We start from the raw sequence: 19,337 nt of genomic DNA, 5'->3' as shown, positions 1-19,337 counted from the left end.
GGAAGTGAGAGCTGGACCATAAAGAAAGCAGACCGCCGAAGAATTGATGCCTTTGAATTGTGGTGCTGGAGGAGACTCTTGAGAATCCCCTGGACTGCAAGGAGAACAAACCTATCAATTCTAAAGGAAATCAACCCTGAGTGCTCACTGGAAGGACAGATCCTGAAGCTGAGGCTCCAGTACTTTGGCCATCTAATGAGAAGAAAAGACTCCCTGGAAAAGGCCCTGATGTTGGGAAAGTGTGATGGCAAGAGGAGAAGGGGACGACCGAGGATGAGATGGCTGGACAGTGTCTGCGAAGCAACCAACATGAAATTGACACAACTCCGGGAGGCAGTAGAAGATAGGAGGGCCTGGCGTGCTCTGGTCCATGGGGTCACGAAGAGTCGGACACGACTAAACGACTAAACGAACGAACGAACGCCTTGATCACAGAGATTAAACAACTTGTCCACAATAAGGCTGATGAAATGCAAGCCTCAGGACTGAAGGAGGAACTCTTAATTACTGGCAATCTCCCCCTGCCACTAGCACCATCCAGCAGGATAAGATTTCAGGTAACTGAAAAAGTTCCTGGGTCTATTTCAGGATTGGAATGGCTCTCATGCGATGAGCCTTATTGTACACAGGTCATGAGACTCGTGGGATCTACAATATGAAGTACACTGCCAATATACCGTCACCATGACATAGATGAAATAACTTGGAGATAGAAACTGGTCAAATTAGAAAACAACCACAACAGTCTGTACCTGAAAAAGGGTGGTACAGGAATACAGTATTTTGAAGTAAGTAAATATCCACTGGCCCCACTAGATGGCACACACATGACATTATATTAGGAGATAAACTTTCCTAAAACTTTTCATGGAGGTTCTTTTGCTTATCAGCATCGCTTAGAAAGAGGCTACTGAACATAAAGGAAACACTGTCCAGGGTGAGATTAACCAATTATTTTAGATAGTTGCCCTGGGAAACGCAAGACGATCAAAAGACAAGGCATACTTCTCAAGTTGGAAGAGATCTTGGAGGTCATCTAGTGACAATTCTCTGCTCAGTGCAGGGCCAGCGGTCTTGGAAGCAACGACAGCCACTCATGTATACGGTTTTCAAATGCCTCCAGCAATCTCTTTCTCTCTCAGCACTGTCTTAGTTGCTGGCATTGGCTACTATCATGGCGTATCTCCACTTCTCTCTCACTGTGCGAGTCAGTTATTCTTAACTAGGGCCCAGACAGTCTCTGATGTTACTCAACCAAGAAATCCATTGTCTTCCACCTCTACCCTCAATAACGTATTGCGGTATATGTATCCTGATAAACAATGTGTTCGCGATATGAGAGCTCGCCTTTCTTTGTAATCAACTCTACTTTTTCTTTTCCTATCCAATCATCATCATCATCACAGAACTGCAGAGTTGAAAGGGAGCCTATGGATCAATGAGTCCAGCCCCATCAAGGAGGCAGAGTGGAGGATCGAACTCCCAACTGTATAATAATCTTTTTATATTTTATTCATGTATTTTATGTTGTAAGCCGCCTAGAGTGGTCGTAACTGACCAGATAGGCGGGATATAAATAGAATAAACAAACAAACAAACAAACTTATGGCTCTGCAGCCAGATACTCAAGCCACTTAAAGGCTTGGAACTAACGGAATACGTAGTGGACCAACAGACAAACCAGTACAAACCATCAAAGTGGCGGTTCGTGCCCATCTCTATACTGATTTCATCTCTATTTATCACCATTGCTTTGGAGAGGTTTTTTTTTTGCATTGACTGACAGTTCTATGCTATTATGTTCTTCTGCAACTCATTCTAACAGTATCTGATGATCATCTTACCTTCTGACTATCAGGACTGTATCATCACTTATACTATTTACTTTAATGCCCTCAGGTTTATCTTGAAAAGCATTTTGCATTACCTTTTCTGAATAAATATTAAACAAAACTGGTGACAAGATAGATATTTGATTGACTCCTCTTCTAATTTCTATGCCGTTTGTTAACTCTCCATCTATTTCAATCTCAGCTGTTTGTTTCCAGTGTAAGTTCTTTATTATATGTGTATCATTTCCATCAATATGTAGTTGACATTAATATTTCTATTAATTTACAATGCTGAACATTACTGAATACTACTTCAAACTCAGTGAAGCTTATATATAGATCCTAGCATACATTCAAGCCCTTTTCCACTAGAACTATTAAACTAAGCAGCACTTATTTTGTGCCCACTCATGACCAAACTGTGTATTTATATTATTCTCACATTTTACTTTAAAATCTTTCATTTGACTAATTACTTCATAGTTGTTGCACATTTCTGCATTAGCTTTTTTTAGAATTGTCAGAAATATTAACCACAACAATTCTGCAGGATTTTTTCCTTGGTCAGATATCATCTTAAACAACTGGAACTTTAAACTTTAACTTCATTCAAATGCCTCCAGCCATGGAGATCCCATTATGCCTTTGAGCATTCTGTTTCACTGGTGAATAGTGGAAGCAATCTGTTCTTTTGCCATTAGGGAATTTCTCCTGATGTTGAAGAAGAAGAAGAAGATCTAGTAAACACCTCTTGAAGAAGCCCACTTCCAGTCTAATCATTTCAATATTTTAATTTGTTGGAAATTTATTTACATTCTATGTGTCCATAATTTGTAAATTGTGCAACATGCTGCTACAAATAAAGAAAGAATTCCCTGCAATTTCCTTGGATTGTTTCCGCATTCCCCTTTGGAAAAAAACAGACGCCTGCTCCATTTTCACTATGACAGTCCTTCAGAGAGTTGAAGGCAGTGGATGTGCGTGTATTTCACTGCACTGCAGAATTGGCAGGATAAAATTGAAGGGATCCAGGACTTGCAAAGGCTAGAGTAGGCTTTCTCATTAAATAAATAAATAAATAAATAAATAAATAAATAAATAAATAAATAAAGAAAGAAAGAAAGAAAGAAAGAAAGAAAGAAAGAAAGAAAGAAAGAAAGAAAGAAAGAAAGAAAGTGTTTGGGACTACAATTCCCACCACTCCCAGCTCACATAAATTATCTGTGCCGGTAGAAGTACAAGGCATCTGGAGTTGGAGTAAAGGGAAAAGGGGACCATTTACCTGTCCCGCTGGAAGATGTCTGGGTGAGGTCAGTACTGCTATCGCTCGTAGGAGACGTCTGCTGCGGGGCCTGATGCACCTGGATGGCTTGCACAGGAACTTGCTGAGCCACTGCGCCACCTGGGAAAAGAGGAGAGTACCTGTTAAATTCCTAGCTCAGCCTAGTTCAGTTCAGTTCCAATCACAGCTTGGAAAACCCATTTTTATGGATTAAAATGTCCAGAATCCTGCTCTTGTGGACTGCAACTCCCAAAATCCCCCAGTCAAAATGGCTGCTATCTATGTTGGCCTGAGGAATTTTGGTGCTGCAGACCCAAAAACAGTGTCTCCAAACAGGTCACTGGCAAAATTCATTCCAAAATTTGTCAAGGCAATGTGTCGTAATCACAATACATAACAGAAACTTATTCACAATGACGTTCTAAGAAGTTCATATTTATAGATCACCCGTCCATGCACTAGGCACTCATAGGAATATACAAATTCAGCCAAAAAAAGCACCAAAAACAAATCATAATCATAAAAATAAAAACAAAAGCCAAAGAACTCATCACAATAGAAACAGAATATTTATTTATTATTTATTTTATTTATATCCCACTCATCTAGACCAAAGTCTACTCTGGGCAACTAACAACATACAAGAATAATAAAATAATATAAACAATGACAATTGAACCATAAGGATAAGAATAAATTAAGTACTAACAGGAGGGAAGGCTTGCCTAAAGTGCCAGGTCTTGAGTTGGCTCTTAAAAAGACCCAGCAAGAAGCCAGACAAATTTCGGTGGGGAGATTGTTCTAGAGGAAAGAGGCCACTGCCAAGAAGGCCCACTTTCTTGTTCTTTCTCTTTGAGCCTCCCTTGGTGTTAGGCCCCCCAGCCACCCATCTTGACTACAGTGAGTGATTAGGGTACATCTAGGTGGGAGGAGGCATTTCAACAGATACAGTATTGCGGTACAAAACTGTTTAGGGCTTTATATGTCATCATGAGTACTTTGAAATCAATGCAGAAACGAACGGGCAGCCAATGCAGGGCAGCCAGAGTAGGGGAGATATGCTGGTGTTTTCTCACCCCAGTAAAAAGTCTGGCTGCCACGTTCTGCACTATTTGAAGCTACCGCATCAATCTCAAGGGTAGCCCCATGTAGAGTGCATTACAGTAGTCTAATCTTGAGACTACAAGTGCATGGACCAGAGTGGTGAGGGGCCCCACATCAAGATAGGAACGCACCTGGGCAATCCGCCAAAGATGAAAATAGGCGGAGCAGACCACTGACGCTACCTGGGTCTCCATGGTGAGTGCCGAGTCAAGATGGACTCTCAGACTGCGAACCAAATTCTTTGTGGTGACTCACCCCCCCCAAAAAAAAGAGAGGGAGTTCCCCAAACCGCTGACATCAGGGCCACCCACCCTCAGGACTTCTGTCTTGTCTGGGTTCAGCCTCAGTCCATTCACCTGCATCCACCCCAGTACAGCCCCCAGATAGCGCTGAAGGGATGAAACAGAATCCACTGTTGATGGAGAAAAGGAGATGTAGAGCTGGGTGTCATCAGTGGTACTGATGACACGAAGCCCCCCCCCCCACCCGATGACCTGACCCAGCGGCCTCATGTAGATATTAACAGCATTGGGGAAATAACTGAGCCCTGCAGGACCCCAAATTAAGATTCCACGGAGCCGATACACTCTCTCCAAGCTATATTCTCTGGGAACGGTCCTCCAATAAGGATCGGAGCCAGGCTAACACCAGACCATCAGTTCCCTGCTCAGAGAGCCTACCCAGGAGGATACCATGGATGACGGTATTGAAGGTGGGCTGAGATATCGAGAAGGACAAACAGAGACAATTTGCCCCTGTTCACCTCCGTCATCAAACAGTGCGACCAGTGCCGTCTCCGTACCGTGGTGCGCCCTGAAGCCCAACTACCATTCAAAACTGCTGGACTCCTGATGGAACAATATAGCTGTGACTTATCTGTTCAAAGAAGAGGCCAATCCCACATCACTCAATTGAAAAAGACCTGTCTCAAGTTAACTTATTTTTAACATACATCACTTTCCACAAAAGACTGTTACTGATAGGCATGCCCATAAGAGAGGAGGTGATTTTACACTGATCTACAAGAAACACATTTGCTTGCAAAATGCATATGGAATTAGACACACAAGTTACAGATTATATGACACTGTCACTTGAGCAGTTATAAACAGTGTTCCAAAGTTCCAGCCACTTCTAAGCAGTTTTCAAAAAACCAGTTAAGATTTTTTAAAAAAATGTTCCCAACTAATTTGTCCCATTTTGTCAATGGGGGTGTTATTTTTCCAGCCAATAGACTGGGACAAAAATGTCCCATGATTTTTTTGGTGGGCCAAGATGCTGAGAAGCAGATATGGTATATTCTGGATGTCAGTAGATTGACTCTATTTGGAGGAAACATTAGAATTCTCAGTAGGTTGAACAAATATATATCCTGCTGGCACTTAATTTAACACTAACCATTCTGTTAAAATATCCCCTTGTCTATTAGAAGGAGATATTTTAATATTAAGGGTCAGAACATAACCCAAGAATCACTAGATTTTTTAAAAATCTGGCTAGGATTAACATAAGCAAGAGAAAAGAAATTCAAGAGAGTCCTGAATCATTAAGCTGTGAAAATTCTGTTGCACTGGATTGTGAATTCAGATGTGCAATCAGCTGAGCAAGTGCATACACAAACACTGGCATAACTGTTTGCACAAGCATTTTAGAGACCACACTTGTGCTGATTCTAAAAATAAGTAACAACCAGTTTTGCACTGACCCAATGACATTACTGAGCACACTTCAAATGGTCTTAATGAATAGCGTAAAATTAATTTGCCATATGAAACGTTAGCCAACACACTTGTAAAGCCTTACTTTAACATTTTTTTTAAAAAAATCCAGTACAATGACTTGGTTTATTTATTTATTTATTTATTTATTTATTTATTTATTTATTTATTTATTTATTTATTTATTTATTTATTTATTTATTTATTTATTTATTTATTCATTCATTCATTCATTCATTCATTCATTCATTTATTCATTCATTTATTTATTTTAATTTAATTTATATGCCGCCCACTCTACCCAGAGGTCTCTGGGCGGCTTACAATAATTAAAATTCAATACAATAAAATGATTAAAATACAATTAAAATACAATTAAAATACAATTAAAATTGCCATCATCAGGACCCACAGTTGTTATTTCAATTAAAAGCCTTCTGGAACAGGAAGGTTTTGACCTGGCGCCGAAATGTCATCAACGTCGGCGCCAGACGAATTTCAGTTGGGAGGGCGTTCCATAGTCTGGGGGCAGCTGCCGAGAAGGCCCTTTGTCTACAAGCCATCCCTCTTACTTCTTTGAGGGATGGCTCTTTCAAAAGGGCCCCCCTGGCTAGATCTTAACTGCCGGGTAGGTTCATATGGAAGGAGGCGGTCCTTCAAGTATCCAGGGCCCAAGCCGTTTAGGGCTTTATATGTCAAAACAAGCACTTTGAATTGGGCTCGGGCAGCAACTGGTAACCAATGTAAATTGAACAGAATCGTCTTGATGTGATCTCTAGCAGCTCCACCACTCACCAGCCGCGCAGCTCGATTCTGGACCAGTTGCAGTTGCCGGACCGCCTTCAAAGGCAGCCCCACGTAGAGCGCATTGCAATAGTCTATACGAGATGTTACCAGTGCGTGTGTAACTGTCATGAGACTCCGCTCGTCCAGGTAGGGCCGCAGCTGGTATAATTTCCGCAGCTGAAGGAAGGCGCCTCTGGCCACCGAGTCCACCTGGGCTTCCAAAGTTAGACTGGGGTCCAGGAGCACCCCCAGGCTGCGGACCCTGTCCCTTAAGGGGAGTGTAACCCCATTCAGGGCAGGGAAATGGCCCTCCAACCTGTCCGGCGAAGCACCCACTAACAGCACTTCCGTCTTGTCTGGATTGAGTTTCAATTTATTAACCCTCATCCAGTCCATTATCAGGTCCAGACACGAGTTCAGCACAGAAACCGCCTCACCTGGATTGGTGGAAAACGAGAGGTAGAGCTGAGTGTCGTCAGCATATTGCTGACTCCTCAGCCCAAACCTCCTGATGACCTCTCCCAGCGGTTTCATGTAGATGTTAAACAGCATGGGGGACAGTATCGAGCCCTGAGCAACTGTCCCCCAGCACCACCCTCTGGACACGGTCAGCTAGGAAGGAGCGGAACCACCGTAAAACAGTGCCCCCAACTCCTAACCCAGCCAGCCTATCCAGAAGGACACCATGGTCAATGGTGTCGAAAGCCGCTGAGAGGTCCAGGAATATCAACAGGGTCACACTTCCCATCTCTCTCCCGGCAAAGGTCATCGTACAGGGCGACCAAGGCAGTTTAGACAGGATAGGATCCTTTGCAGGACAAATTCAATTGTGACAGCCTGGTCAGCTTCTGGAAAGAAAGGAGTACGGAGCACCCCATCTCAACTGCCTTAGGTAGCAAACTTGTCTTGAGGAAGGCCTGCCCACCAACATTTCTTCAGGGCTTCTAATATAAGAACCCAGTAACTTGTCAGATTTCTCCATGAAGCTGTTGAGCTTACTGAAGCTGATGCCATGATATATATTAGGCAAGCTTTAAGGAGTCACAGGACCCTGCTGTTTCCACTCTAGCACATTAATAAGCCTACATTTTCTGGGTTTTCCAACTTAAGAGGGCTTCTTTGAAGGCCTTCTCAAAGCAAAATCTTTAATTTCCTCTGCAAATCTGTGCATGCTGGTGTCACTAATGCTGCAATTACTAGCTTGTTTTCCTGAAAGAGAAATCAGTTACCTTTTACACAATCATTTCACCATTCCATACTGAGGTCCTGTGCAAGAGTAAAGGATGCAGATGTTTTGTCTTTCAAGAAGTACAGTCCACAGTTGCTGGCTGGATAAATTTCAATCACTGAGGGTCTGGAACCAGCACAGCCTCCTCGATTGCTTGCCTGCCTGACAATCACTCTTACAGTATCTAGCAAGGGACAGTTGACCATCTCGATCCAGGAGGTTAATTTAATGCCTGTTTCTCCAAGGAGGTGTCACCTGTAAAAAGAGTAGTTCTGCTGCCCCTCACCAATACGGCCTCTCATTTGCCCTGAAGATTGTTCCAGCTGGTCACTAGCATAGCCTCCTTGGACAAGGTGTTGCAAGTGGATGGTTGCTGTGGACACCCAGAGGCCCCTCCATCCACATCAATCCCGTTCCCATCAGGGCTTGCCACTGAAACAGCTTTAGTCATCCAGAAAGATGAGCTGCACTAAGGAAAGAGCAGGGGAGTTTGCACCGTCTTGCAAATTCTCCTCGACTCCTCGGTGTCTTTTAATATCACTGATTGTGTCACCCTATGGGAGTGCCATCTGAGGTGAGGATCAGGAGGTGGGATATCTGTGATTTAGTGATTCTGTGCTTATGTGGGCAGCTCTTTGAAGAGGCAGTGGGATTAGTACTGCATTCCATTCCCTCTGTGCTACAGCAGCGCTCCCCACAATTGTGATCTGATATTTTAGGACTAAACAAAGGCTACATACACAACCTGTGATCCTCCAGATGCAACTGGACTTCAGATTTCATTATTCGTCACCAGTAATGGTGCCGGCTACAGCTCATGACAGCTGTGGTCCAACAACATCTGGAGAGCTAGAGATTAACCACTGCTAAACCAAATTCTCACTATTTCCAGTCACTATGGTTGGTGACCCTTGAGAAGGCTTTCTATGCTGTGGCATACCAAGTCTGGAACTATCTTCCAAGGAAGACTGAACTAGCACCAAACTTCTCTTTGCAAGGTCACATAAATATCTTTTTACTCATCCAGAGCTCTTCTGACCTGTATTATTCCATAGTAATTGGAGTAACACTGGTCATTTAAAAAAAATGTGTCATTTAAAAAAATGTGCATAGCTATTTCAGTCTCTTCATATGCCATACTGGGAACGTTACCAGCTGAAGTGCAAAATGGTAACTGTTTTTAATTATTAGTCAGTTATCCAGTTCTTCTTCTCATTCCTCTCCCACTGGAGGCTGGATGTCATTGTGATTATTCTAACTTTGCACACTGCAGCTCGAAAAAGTGATGTTACGTTGCTTCCAAACTGACTCCAATTTTTTCAGCTAATCTTCTCCTTCCTTGTACTTCTCCACAAAAATCATTCTATCAAGTATCATACTAGATAGTTTGTATTTTTAACAAATTGTACACTGCCTAGAGAACGTTGGTTATAGAGTGGCTTAATAGTGCATTAAACACCTCAACGAAATCAGTCCTTTCCAGCATGGGTCCCCAGATGTTCTTGGACTACAACGCCCAGAAATCCTAGCCAGCACAGTAACTGTTGAAGGCTTCTGGGCGCTTTACTCCAACAACATATGGGGACCCAAGTTTGGGAACCACTGAATCTGTCTAGATTGGCATGCTGTGTTTTTAAGAATTGTCAAAATAGCAAGATAGGGTGAAAGAGACTGAGAAGTGCCATCACGCTGACAACAAATAAACAGGCATGCTAACACATTGGCTAGGGACGTGGTGGCGCTGCGGGTTAAACTGCAGAAGCCTCTGTGCTGCGAGGTCAGAAGACCAGCAGTCGTAAGATCGAATCCATGTGACGGAGTGATCTCCCGTCGCTTGTCCTAGCTCCTGCCAACCTGGCAGTTCGAAAGCATGTAAAAATGTGAGTAGATAAATAGGTACCACCTCGGTGGGAAGGTAATGGCACTCCATGTCTAGTCACACTGGCCACGTGACCATGGAAGATTGTCTTCGGACAAACACTGGCTCTATGGCTTGGAGACGGGGATGAGCACCACGCCCTAGAGTCGGACACAACTGGACTAAATGTCAAGGGGAACCTTGACCTAAAACATTGGCTGCAGAGCCAAGCATTGGCCTTGATGCAGAAGTCCTGCATCACCTAAGACCAAAATATTTCAAAGGCTGCATCCTCCCATATAATCCGGCCCAGGATGTAAAATAACTGAGAAAAGCTTCCCACCCCTTTTCCTTCTGCTACCATCAAAAGCATGTTTGGCACCAATGCAAGATGAATTCTTTGCAGGGGCTGGTCTGAGTCCTGAAACACCCTCCCCCCGCTGCCGCCCCCCTCGCCACAGGAGGGGCTAGCCTAGCTCCATCTCTGATGTCTTTCCAAAGGCAAAGACATTTTTATTCGGACAGACTGTTGGTTCTGCAGCTGTCTTGTCAGTTCACTGAAAGAGGTTTTAACTCATACCCATGAGTTTCTTTCTTTCTAATATTGCTTTTATGTTTTTGATTAGAGCTTTGTATTTTATTCTGTATTTTTATTATTGCTAGTGGCCTTGAGTTCTGTTCATGAACAGTTAGGGGAAGGCACAATACAATTTAATAAATAAATATTTTCCATCCCACTATTTTCGATTATTTAACCTGCAAAAGCCACTGGTTCTGACTTTTGCACCATAACTTATCACATTCAATGTCCTCCTCTATCTACACAAAACCCCATTTAACTGAATAAGGTGGTAAAAAAAAACATGTGAAGGACTAATCAAGTTCTATACAAGGTACTTTTAATTTACAAAGAATAATTGCAAAACTTGAAACAGAAGGTGGCCCAGAGAAACGCCACTTCAAATTGCTGCAGCACAAACCAGAATTCACTGCATTGAAAAGAAAATTACTGTAGTTTAATACGAACTGGCTGCTTCAGCAGAGCTATATAAAACCTGCCAGTGGACAAAGAATTTCATACCCCTTATTCTGCCCAATCGCCAACTTCTTCCCTTGTGGTCTTCTCTAGATTTGCCTAATCCAATTCATTATGCTGCTTTAAAGGCATTACCGGCTCAGCAGTGCTCTCTCTTGCCCAATTCAATCTATTACAGCAACTACATTATAAATCTCCGGGGTGCATTCGTGCAATTGAGCAAACTACTTTTCAGTCTCTCAACTCTGAGAGCTGGGAGAAATCTTGGTGTCCCTCTGAAAACCATGAATTGAGGTTCAGAAAACGAGAGCATGATAGCTCTAACTGCACAGGGAGCACACCGTCTAGAAGTTTTAGCCCCATGCCACACCGCAAATGTTTTGGAACCCCTCTTACTATATGGAGTATGGAAAGCAAGAGACACATCAATGTTTGACTCAGTGCATAAGTGATAGCTATCAATTGCTAATTCTCCATATGATTAGAAAGGTCATCATACACATGCACACACACTCATGTATGGCATCACAAAGCATAGTAAACAAAAGGTTCCCGAATCCAAGGGACTTGCATCCTCTTGTTACTGCACAAAAAAGGAAGCTGCTGCGCTGCCTTGTGGAAATCATAGTCCTTTGGGAAGCGCTCTCCAAAAAGCCTAAAGAATAGTGGTACTCCCAGGAAGCATTACAACAGGTTTGTGGGTTGTTTTGTACATTAACAATAGGAAATATGCCTGGTACAGTCACATAGCCTCAGAAATAGGCCGGCGACCAGGTGAGCAAAATGTTTTCTGCAGGTGTGGGTCTGTGGGCTGGAACTCCCAAAATTCTACCTAGGGAATTCTTGGCAGAATTTTGGGAGCTGAGGGTCCAAAAAAATTGAATAGAATACCCTTGCTGTACCTGCCTATCCGTAGAGCTGTTAAGCTGAGGAGTACTCTGCCCAAAAGAGAGAGAAAGAGAGAGAGGTAGCAACTGTATTTCAGCACTAACATGCTTGAATATACAGAAAATCAAAGCTAGAATTTCCAGAATTAAGCACTCAAAGCACCGGATCCGAAAGGTGAAAATCTGACAGATTTTGTTCCAATACCTCCTATATTTGTAATTTTCAGTATTCAAGTTCCTTTCACCCACAATATGAGGAACGTTACAGACTTTCATAAATTCTAATCTCAAACATCATAGGCTACAAGTCTGAAAACAGTCTACTACTGTCTATTACAGCAGCGGTCCCCAACCTTGGGCCTCCAGATGTTCTTGGACTACAACTCCCAGAAGCCTTCACCACCATCTCTGCTGGCCAGGATTTCTGGGAGTTGAAGTCCAAGAACATCTGGAGGCCCAAGGTTGGGGACCACTGTATTACAGCATTATCCCGCCATCCCAGGGTTCTCTTAGGATGGGGCCAGGTTTCTCATGAGGCAAACTGTGCTGGACTCAATGATTCATAGGGTCCCTTCCACCTCTGCAGTTCTAAAATTATTATTATTATAAAGGGAGGCAGCAGCCTCAGACACATACTGGGTGTCATAAAAGGGAAGCAAACTGTAAGCACATTGATTTGTTATTATTACATTTTTATTGAAAATTATTAGAAGTCATGTTTGTGGAATTTTCTACCCCCTGTATCAAAATAATATGGCTACTGAACTTTGGATATCATACATGATACCATCATTTACTGTTTTGCCTCAGGCAACAAAATGTCTTAGGCCTCCCTGCTAAGGACACCTCCTCCCAACACTGCTGTGTCGAAAAAAGATTACCTAGGCCAGTGGTTCTCAAACTTGGGTCCCTAGATGTTCTTGGACTGCAACTCCCAGAAATCCTGGCCAGCAGTGTTGAAGGCTTCTGGAAATTGCAATCCAACAGCATCTGGGGACCCCCCGTTTGAGAACCACTGCTCTAGGACAATACTGAGTTTGTTTGATTCTCAATGTGTTTGTTTGTTTGTTTCTTAATTATTCTCAATTTCCTGGCTCTCATTTCTGCAGAACTTTGAAACACAGCTCAGTCTTCCAGATAGTAAAGGACTTTAAACTTTTATGTCCTAGAACTTCAAAAATCAAGCTTTGAACTAGACCACATCGAATATTAACAAGATGAGGACATGCTCCAAGATAAAAGAATAATTTTTCTCGTTAATATAGTTGGTCTTGCACAAAGCACATTAATATGTGATGCCCATCAGATTATAATAGCTAATGAGGAACTAGGCCTCTGGGCCCCAAAGTAATTAACCTCTGAAAAGATGCATCAACAAGGTCAAGAAAACCACTGAGCCAGTTAAAGCAAAAACTGATTCAAAAGAATAGATGCCTTGCACCCCAAACTAAATCACAGTCCACCACAGATCATATACCATTACATCCAGGAGAGTATCCACTACAACATGCCATCATACAGAGAGTCAAGCCATTGGTCCATCTTGCTCAGCTGCTATAGGGTTAATTAGGTAAAGTGGGGCAGCCCCCTCAGACAGCAGATGCTGAGGGGCACACACAAAAATACAGCTGTGTGTGTCATGTAATCTACACTACGCCTTCCTTACCAGCACTGAAATAAGATCTAACCAACAGTCTGGTCAAGTCTTTAACATGCAACTGGCGCGTGAGGCGGCAGCAGACACGATCTTGCTATTTGCTTCAAAGCAACAAACCAGCTGGGGTTGACTCTGCTTTAAAGATGTATTGTCTATGATTGTTGCACCAATCAAAGACACAACAGGCTCCAGAAGCTGGAGTGCTTTTACTGTCAACCTGAGTTATAGTGGTGCCTCGCTTAGCGACGTTAATCCGTTCCGGAAAAAATATTGCTAAGCGATTTCATTGCTAAGTGATATTAAAAAGCCCATAGAAACGCATTAAAATGCGATTAATGCGTTCCTATGGGCTTAAAAACTCACCTTTAAGCAAAAATCCTCCATAGCGCTGCCATTTTCGCTGCCTCTTAAGCAAGGAAAAACAGCGGTGGCCATTTTCTTTTCCCGATGGCCATTCTGAAACCGCTGATCAGCTGTTAAAAAAGGGTCACTTTGCCATGATCGCTTCCCCGTGATCATCGCAAAGCGAAAAAAAAACTATAGGGACCATCGCAAAGCAATTGCTTTTGCGATCGCAAAAACTCCGTTGCTAAGCGATTTCGTCACTCAACGGAGCGATCGCTATGCGAGGCACCACTGTATTTTGATACCTGGGCAAATAGAAATCACAAGAACTGCTTGCTTAAATAGCAGGGGGAAATCATGGGGGAAAATGTACATTTAACACTAACTACAAGAGCAAAGCCATTTATTAAGACCAAACAAAGGCTAAAATCCTGTTGCTTAGTGTGCTCATCTGCAAATAAAGTAGGCCTACTGAACCCATGGTTAGATCTGGTGAGTCAGTTCCTCCCCAAGTTCAAATAGGCCTACTTTGAACATAACATACTATGCCAAGCAACATAATGTCATTAGAAAATATGTCATTAGAAAATCCTTATGAAACTTGATTTTTTTTAAAGACTGGAAATGAAAGCGAACTCATTTAAATCATGGAGAAAGGAGGGTTGCTGTTCAGTGCCCATTGCTTCTAAAACAACTGCCAGATACCTCAGTAGTTTAGGGATCTGGCTGTGGAGCCAGAGGTTGGGAGTTCGATTCCCCCATGGTGCCGCCTTAACAAGGGCTGGTCGTGATGATCCACAGGGCCCCTTTCAACTCTGCAGTTCCAAGATGATGATGACAATATAACACAAATTGCCATTCATATTTTAACTGCAAGCCAGCTTCAAAACAGCAACATCCTTCACAACTGTTTTTTCCCTTCCTCCTCCGATAGACGAGCCGAGCATGGGGAATTCTTGGACCACACTGGATGGAAGACCCTAGGCGCTGCAATCCAAAACAATTTCCACCCCCCTCCACCACCACCACACACACACCTCTTTGGATGAAGATCATCAAACATTCACTGGAACTGATGGCAAGCTTCACCCCACTTTCTACTCCTGCTCTTACGAGGAATCCCAGAACTACCTGAGGCTGCTCTTTCTTGCCTAGGAGAACTGATGGCCTTGGAAATGTGCATTCCCATCAACTTCCCAAAAGCCAAGCACTGCTGACCTGTCAGAGACACAATCTGCCCTCCGGCTGCGGCTGGAAATCGGAAGACTGTCTGCTGTGCCTGCTGTAGCTCTCCAGGTGTACCTGCCAACGCCACCTGGCCCTGCTGGCTAGAGAGGGCCAGCGAATGTGGCTGTAACTGAGTGAGAGGAATGGTAGGGGTCCCAGGAGGGAGTGGAGCACCTGCCAGAAGGAGGGAGAGAGAGAGAGAGAGAAAAAAAAAGAGGCCTTTATCAGGGCCAGATCTTTTAAAAATCTCTTTCAGTCCCCCGAGCTTATGCCCAGTTTCCTCCCAGATTTTTTTCTTTTTTTTTAATTGCAGGTCTTTTATTTAGGAGGATGAGGCAGGGGCTATTCTGCCCTGGCTCCATGTCCAAGCTCCCCTACAATTCCTAGGATTAAGAGTGCCAAAAGGATTTCAGATGATCTCCATCGTCTATCAGCAGCCAGGAGGCTGGCAACAGAAACATCACTGTCGTAGCTTCTCAGCACTCCCTAGGGATCACCACTCAGCCAGCTCTTTAAGCTGAACCTACCCTGGGCCAAACTCCCTTCTGGACCGAGCCCATTCAAGCAACTGCAGTCTTGGCATTCCAGCTCCCCCGCCTCTCACAGGTCAGGAAAGGGGCCCAAAGACAAGCACACCCACAGTATACATCAGCAGAATGGAAGGGAGAAAATAGCTTGAGCTGACAAGAGAGAGAAAGAGAGAGAGGCTAACCTGGCATGAGGGTGAAGCCAGTGGGTATCTGCATTAACCCTCCGGAGGCCACCGCACTAGTTCCAGTGGTCTTCAGCACTGTCCCGTTGGCACTGGTGACCGTGTTGGGGCTGACGCTGGCAGAGACTGGCGCTAGATAGTTGGTGATGGGGAACGTGGGGCCACTGCTGACCTGCATGGAGGTGGAGGTGGTGGGTGCCGTCTGGATTGTTGACGTCGTCCCCGGCAAGTTGGTGACTGTGAATGCAGGTTTCAGCGAGTCCTGCAAGAAAAGGGCAGGTGAGAACAGCTGAGCCAAAATTCAATCCCACTCTTGAGTCAAAACACAGCCTTTCCCTTCCCACTGCCCTCCAGAATCTACATTTCATGAGAGAATCTAAGGAAGGTCAAGTGTTCTTCTAGGAGTGGAGAATGTGTGGCCCTCTAGATGCTGTTGGATTACAATGCCCATCATCCCAAACTATGCCAAGTGGCTCTGATAGGACTTGGGTTCTCAGCGAAATCTGAAAGGCCATAGATCTTCCACCCATCTTAAACCAAGTGTGACCAAGAGACCCTCCTTTTGAGAATTCACACCACAGTGATTATATTAATCAGCAATACAGTTTATGGAGGAAGGAGGCAAAAGCGACAAGAGATCAAGAAAAGTAAATGCAAGCAATTCGCCCCAAAGTCAACCTCCCCCAAGGGTGGAAAGAATCTAGAGCAGAACAAACAGGTATGCAGGACGACAAGGGAGCAAGCAGCCTGGGGATGCAGAAGGAGCATGTTGCGGCTTCCCTCAGTCAACCAGACTGAAGGAGTGCAACATTCTTTTGCAGCAGAAAAGCAAGCAGTGGAATGGGATCAGCTTCCCCCAGTTCCCAAAATTCACCTGATCTCCAGAACCAGGGGGATTCTGGTCTGTGGTATTTGCCTCCTGCCCTGAACAGCCGGTTGCTCCTTCCTCCGACCAATGACCCTGTTGGCACAGAGGGAGGGGGAATCACTGCCTGGCAAGTGGATTGGGAATCACGGTGAGAAGGACTTTTCAGTTGAATGTCCACAGCAATACACCTCCAAATTAGCTGGATTCTCCCGAAAAGAAATTAAGGACAGCCTCTAAAAGGTAACTGTTGTTTCCTAGATTACTGATGTAACTCCAGAGTAAAACTGGGCTGGAAGCGTCATACTGGCCTCTTTCCTCAGAAGGCGAGTGGAACAAGTTGACTGTGTTGACTATGGAATTCTGGGAGATGCCCCCAAAAGTAGCAAGTAGGCGGACTGGGGATTCTGAGAGTTGTTGTCCAAAATAAATAAATAAATAGCCCAGCTTTTGGTTTGGGATTCTGGGACGTACATATTTAAAAAGTTACACTTCCAAAGTCTGTGAGGATAGCTGTTCCAACTACGATGTCAAAAACTGACGTTACTAGACTGAGATAATTTTGGAAACAAGGTCCACAGCTTGGGACACGTACCTATTCACACTCTCATTGAGAATCAAGCCCAGCTTGCCCTAGCTGTGGTTGTTGATTTGACTTACGTTCTACCTTGTAGTGCTAAACTTCTCTGGGCGGTTTAAAACATAAAGATGCAGCGAGCTGGGTAGTCATTTTGCCAGCCTTGGAAGGATGGAACCTATGAAGATTGAACTCAGCTCAGGACTACAGCTGGACTGTAGTACTGCAGTTTAACCACAGTGCCATGGGGCTCATTAAGCCTAGTTTAAGACCAGGCTATTGCTTCTCTTCTTTTCCCCCCTCCCCCAGTTTACTTGGTTGCAGGTACATTTAAAGAATCGGACCAGGTCTTCCAATAGGCTTTGGCCTTCCAGATGTTTTGAGCATCAGCTCCTACCATCCTTTACCCCAGTGGTCCCCAACCTTGGGCCTCCAGATGTTCTTGGACCACAACTCCCAGAAGCCTTCACCACCACCTCTGGTGGCCAGGATTTCTGGGAGCTGAAGTCCAAGAACATCTGGAGGCCCAAGGTTGGGGACCACTGCTTTACCCGTAGCCATGCTGACTAGGATTTCTGGAACCTAAAGTCTAAGACATCTTGATGGCCAACATTCCTTAGATCCTGTGTGCAGGAGTAACTATATAACTGTATGTGGCCTTGCATAAAGACACAGTTCTTTGGCAAGCCTGATTCTCTTTTTATTAAGTTAGCACAGGAGACTTTCAGGCACACAAATAAGCAAGCTGCAGGAACAATTTTGCATCGGCGTCTCCCACTAGTGAAAAAGCTTTCCTTTTTCTTTAAATGAATAAACAAACAAACAAACAATAATAATACTTTTTAAACAAAAAGAAATTGGACCTCCTTTGCATTTAAAAAAACATTTTTGGTACTAGAAATGACTATGGCCCACAGATAAGTACATTCAGAAATAAACTCACAGTGCTAGAAACATAGCAAGGGAGATCAGAAATGCCATAGTCAACATATTTGGAAGCTCTGCTGCTCCAGTCGTATAAATCAACTCAAAGCCAAGAACAGAGAGAAGAGTCCATAGGGAAACAGAATAACATCAAAATGCACCTCTGTTCTAATTTATGTGAGCCTACTAGTTTGCTATAGGGAAGAAGGAAGGAGAATGTTTGTTTGCTCTCCTGCAGAAGATGGGAGTCCGTAGCTGAATAAGAGACTGCTTTGGCACTACTAATGATAGTAGCTAGTTGGCTAGCTCAGTGGTTTACATACTGCTAAGTAACAGAACTACACAATCAAATATGAGACAGAAAAGGAGCATTAAACCCCCAAGAGTTCGCCAGATAACAACTTGTGAGAAATGCAAGGTCTATCCAGGGCTACATGTGTGACCTGTCATTGAGGGGTCAGTTTAGCATTCTTTTGGATTCAGGTAGGATGGGTGACTATTTTGTTTTGGATTTTTTAAATGAGCCTTTGCTAAAGTTTGCAAATTTCTTCTGCTTGGAATGGAATACAACTTGCAAGAAAGAAAATGAACGTAGGAGAGAACACAACCAATTGATTTATCCACCTAGACCCAAGGCTTTGAGTACACAACTTTTCAAAGCTTGGGTTTAAATCCTGTCCAGTTAAAGGTGCATGATTTAGGAAACAAATAGGGTTGACATCTTTTTTCTGAGAAGATGTACATATTTGCCATCTATCTGGAAAGCAAATAGAGCATGGCCTTCCCCAACTTTGGAATTCTGTCTACTAAATCTGGCATGCACAATTAGTGAAGAATTTTGTTTCAGCTCATTTTGGATGGATTATGCCAAAATTCACAAAACCACTTATCTGGAACAAAAAATGAGCTTAATCTGAATGTGAAAGAAAGCAAAACTGATAAGATTCCTATCCCAAGGTCCAAGTCAGCTCAACAAGCAGAACATATCCAAGAGCAGCATTTTGCTGCCACCCCCCCCCAGCGCAGCCCTACTATTAGACAAAGGGAGGCAATTACTTCAAGCAGCAGATGACCAGAGAGAGCAGCAACACTTACACCTCCTGAGTATCCCCATTACTCTTTAATGAAGAGCACACCTGTGTGTGTCACATGTCCTTCTTGCACCCTCTAAAATGACACTACTGCCCTGCGGTGCAATAAGTCACTGCCCTTTCACTAGTGTCCAAGTAAAATGCAGTCAGTCACCAGTCCAGTTTAATTCTGTAGGTGGAATTACAGAGGGGCAGTCTGGAGGTGTGC

General features: G+C 43.7%; 1 protein-coding gene across 5 annotated transcripts in view; it reads right to left on the bottom strand.

Moving 5' to 3' along the window:
• The window catches only part of SRF (serum response factor), an 84,438-nt gene that overhangs the window by 6,594 nt on the left and 58,507 nt on the right, over positions 1–19,337 (bottom strand). For 2 of the 5 annotated variants that reach the window (XM_020796927.3, XM_020796928.3), the window contains exons 3-6: positions 16,547–16,633; positions 15,673–15,934; positions 14,952–15,134; positions 3,115–3,234 (exon numbers count right to left, since the gene is read on the bottom strand). In XM_020796927.3, coding sequence (XP_020652586.3) covers positions 3,115–3,234; positions 14,952–15,134; positions 15,673–15,934; positions 16,547–16,633 — 652 coding nt within the window. The remainder of the gene's footprint in view (positions 1–3,114; positions 3,235–14,951; positions 15,135–15,672; positions 15,935–16,546; positions 16,634–19,337) is intronic. The other 3 variants (XM_020796930.3, XM_020796929.3, XM_020796931.3) reach the window with 3 other exon arrangements.

This window comes from Pogona vitticeps, chromosome 1 (assembly GCF_051106095.1).
Source record: "Pogona vitticeps strain Pit_001003342236 chromosome 1, PviZW2.1, whole genome shotgun sequence".
NCBI lineage: Eukaryota > Metazoa > Chordata > Lepidosauria > Squamata > Agamidae > Pogona > Pogona vitticeps.
This window is presented reverse-complemented; position numbering and strand designations above follow the sequence as displayed.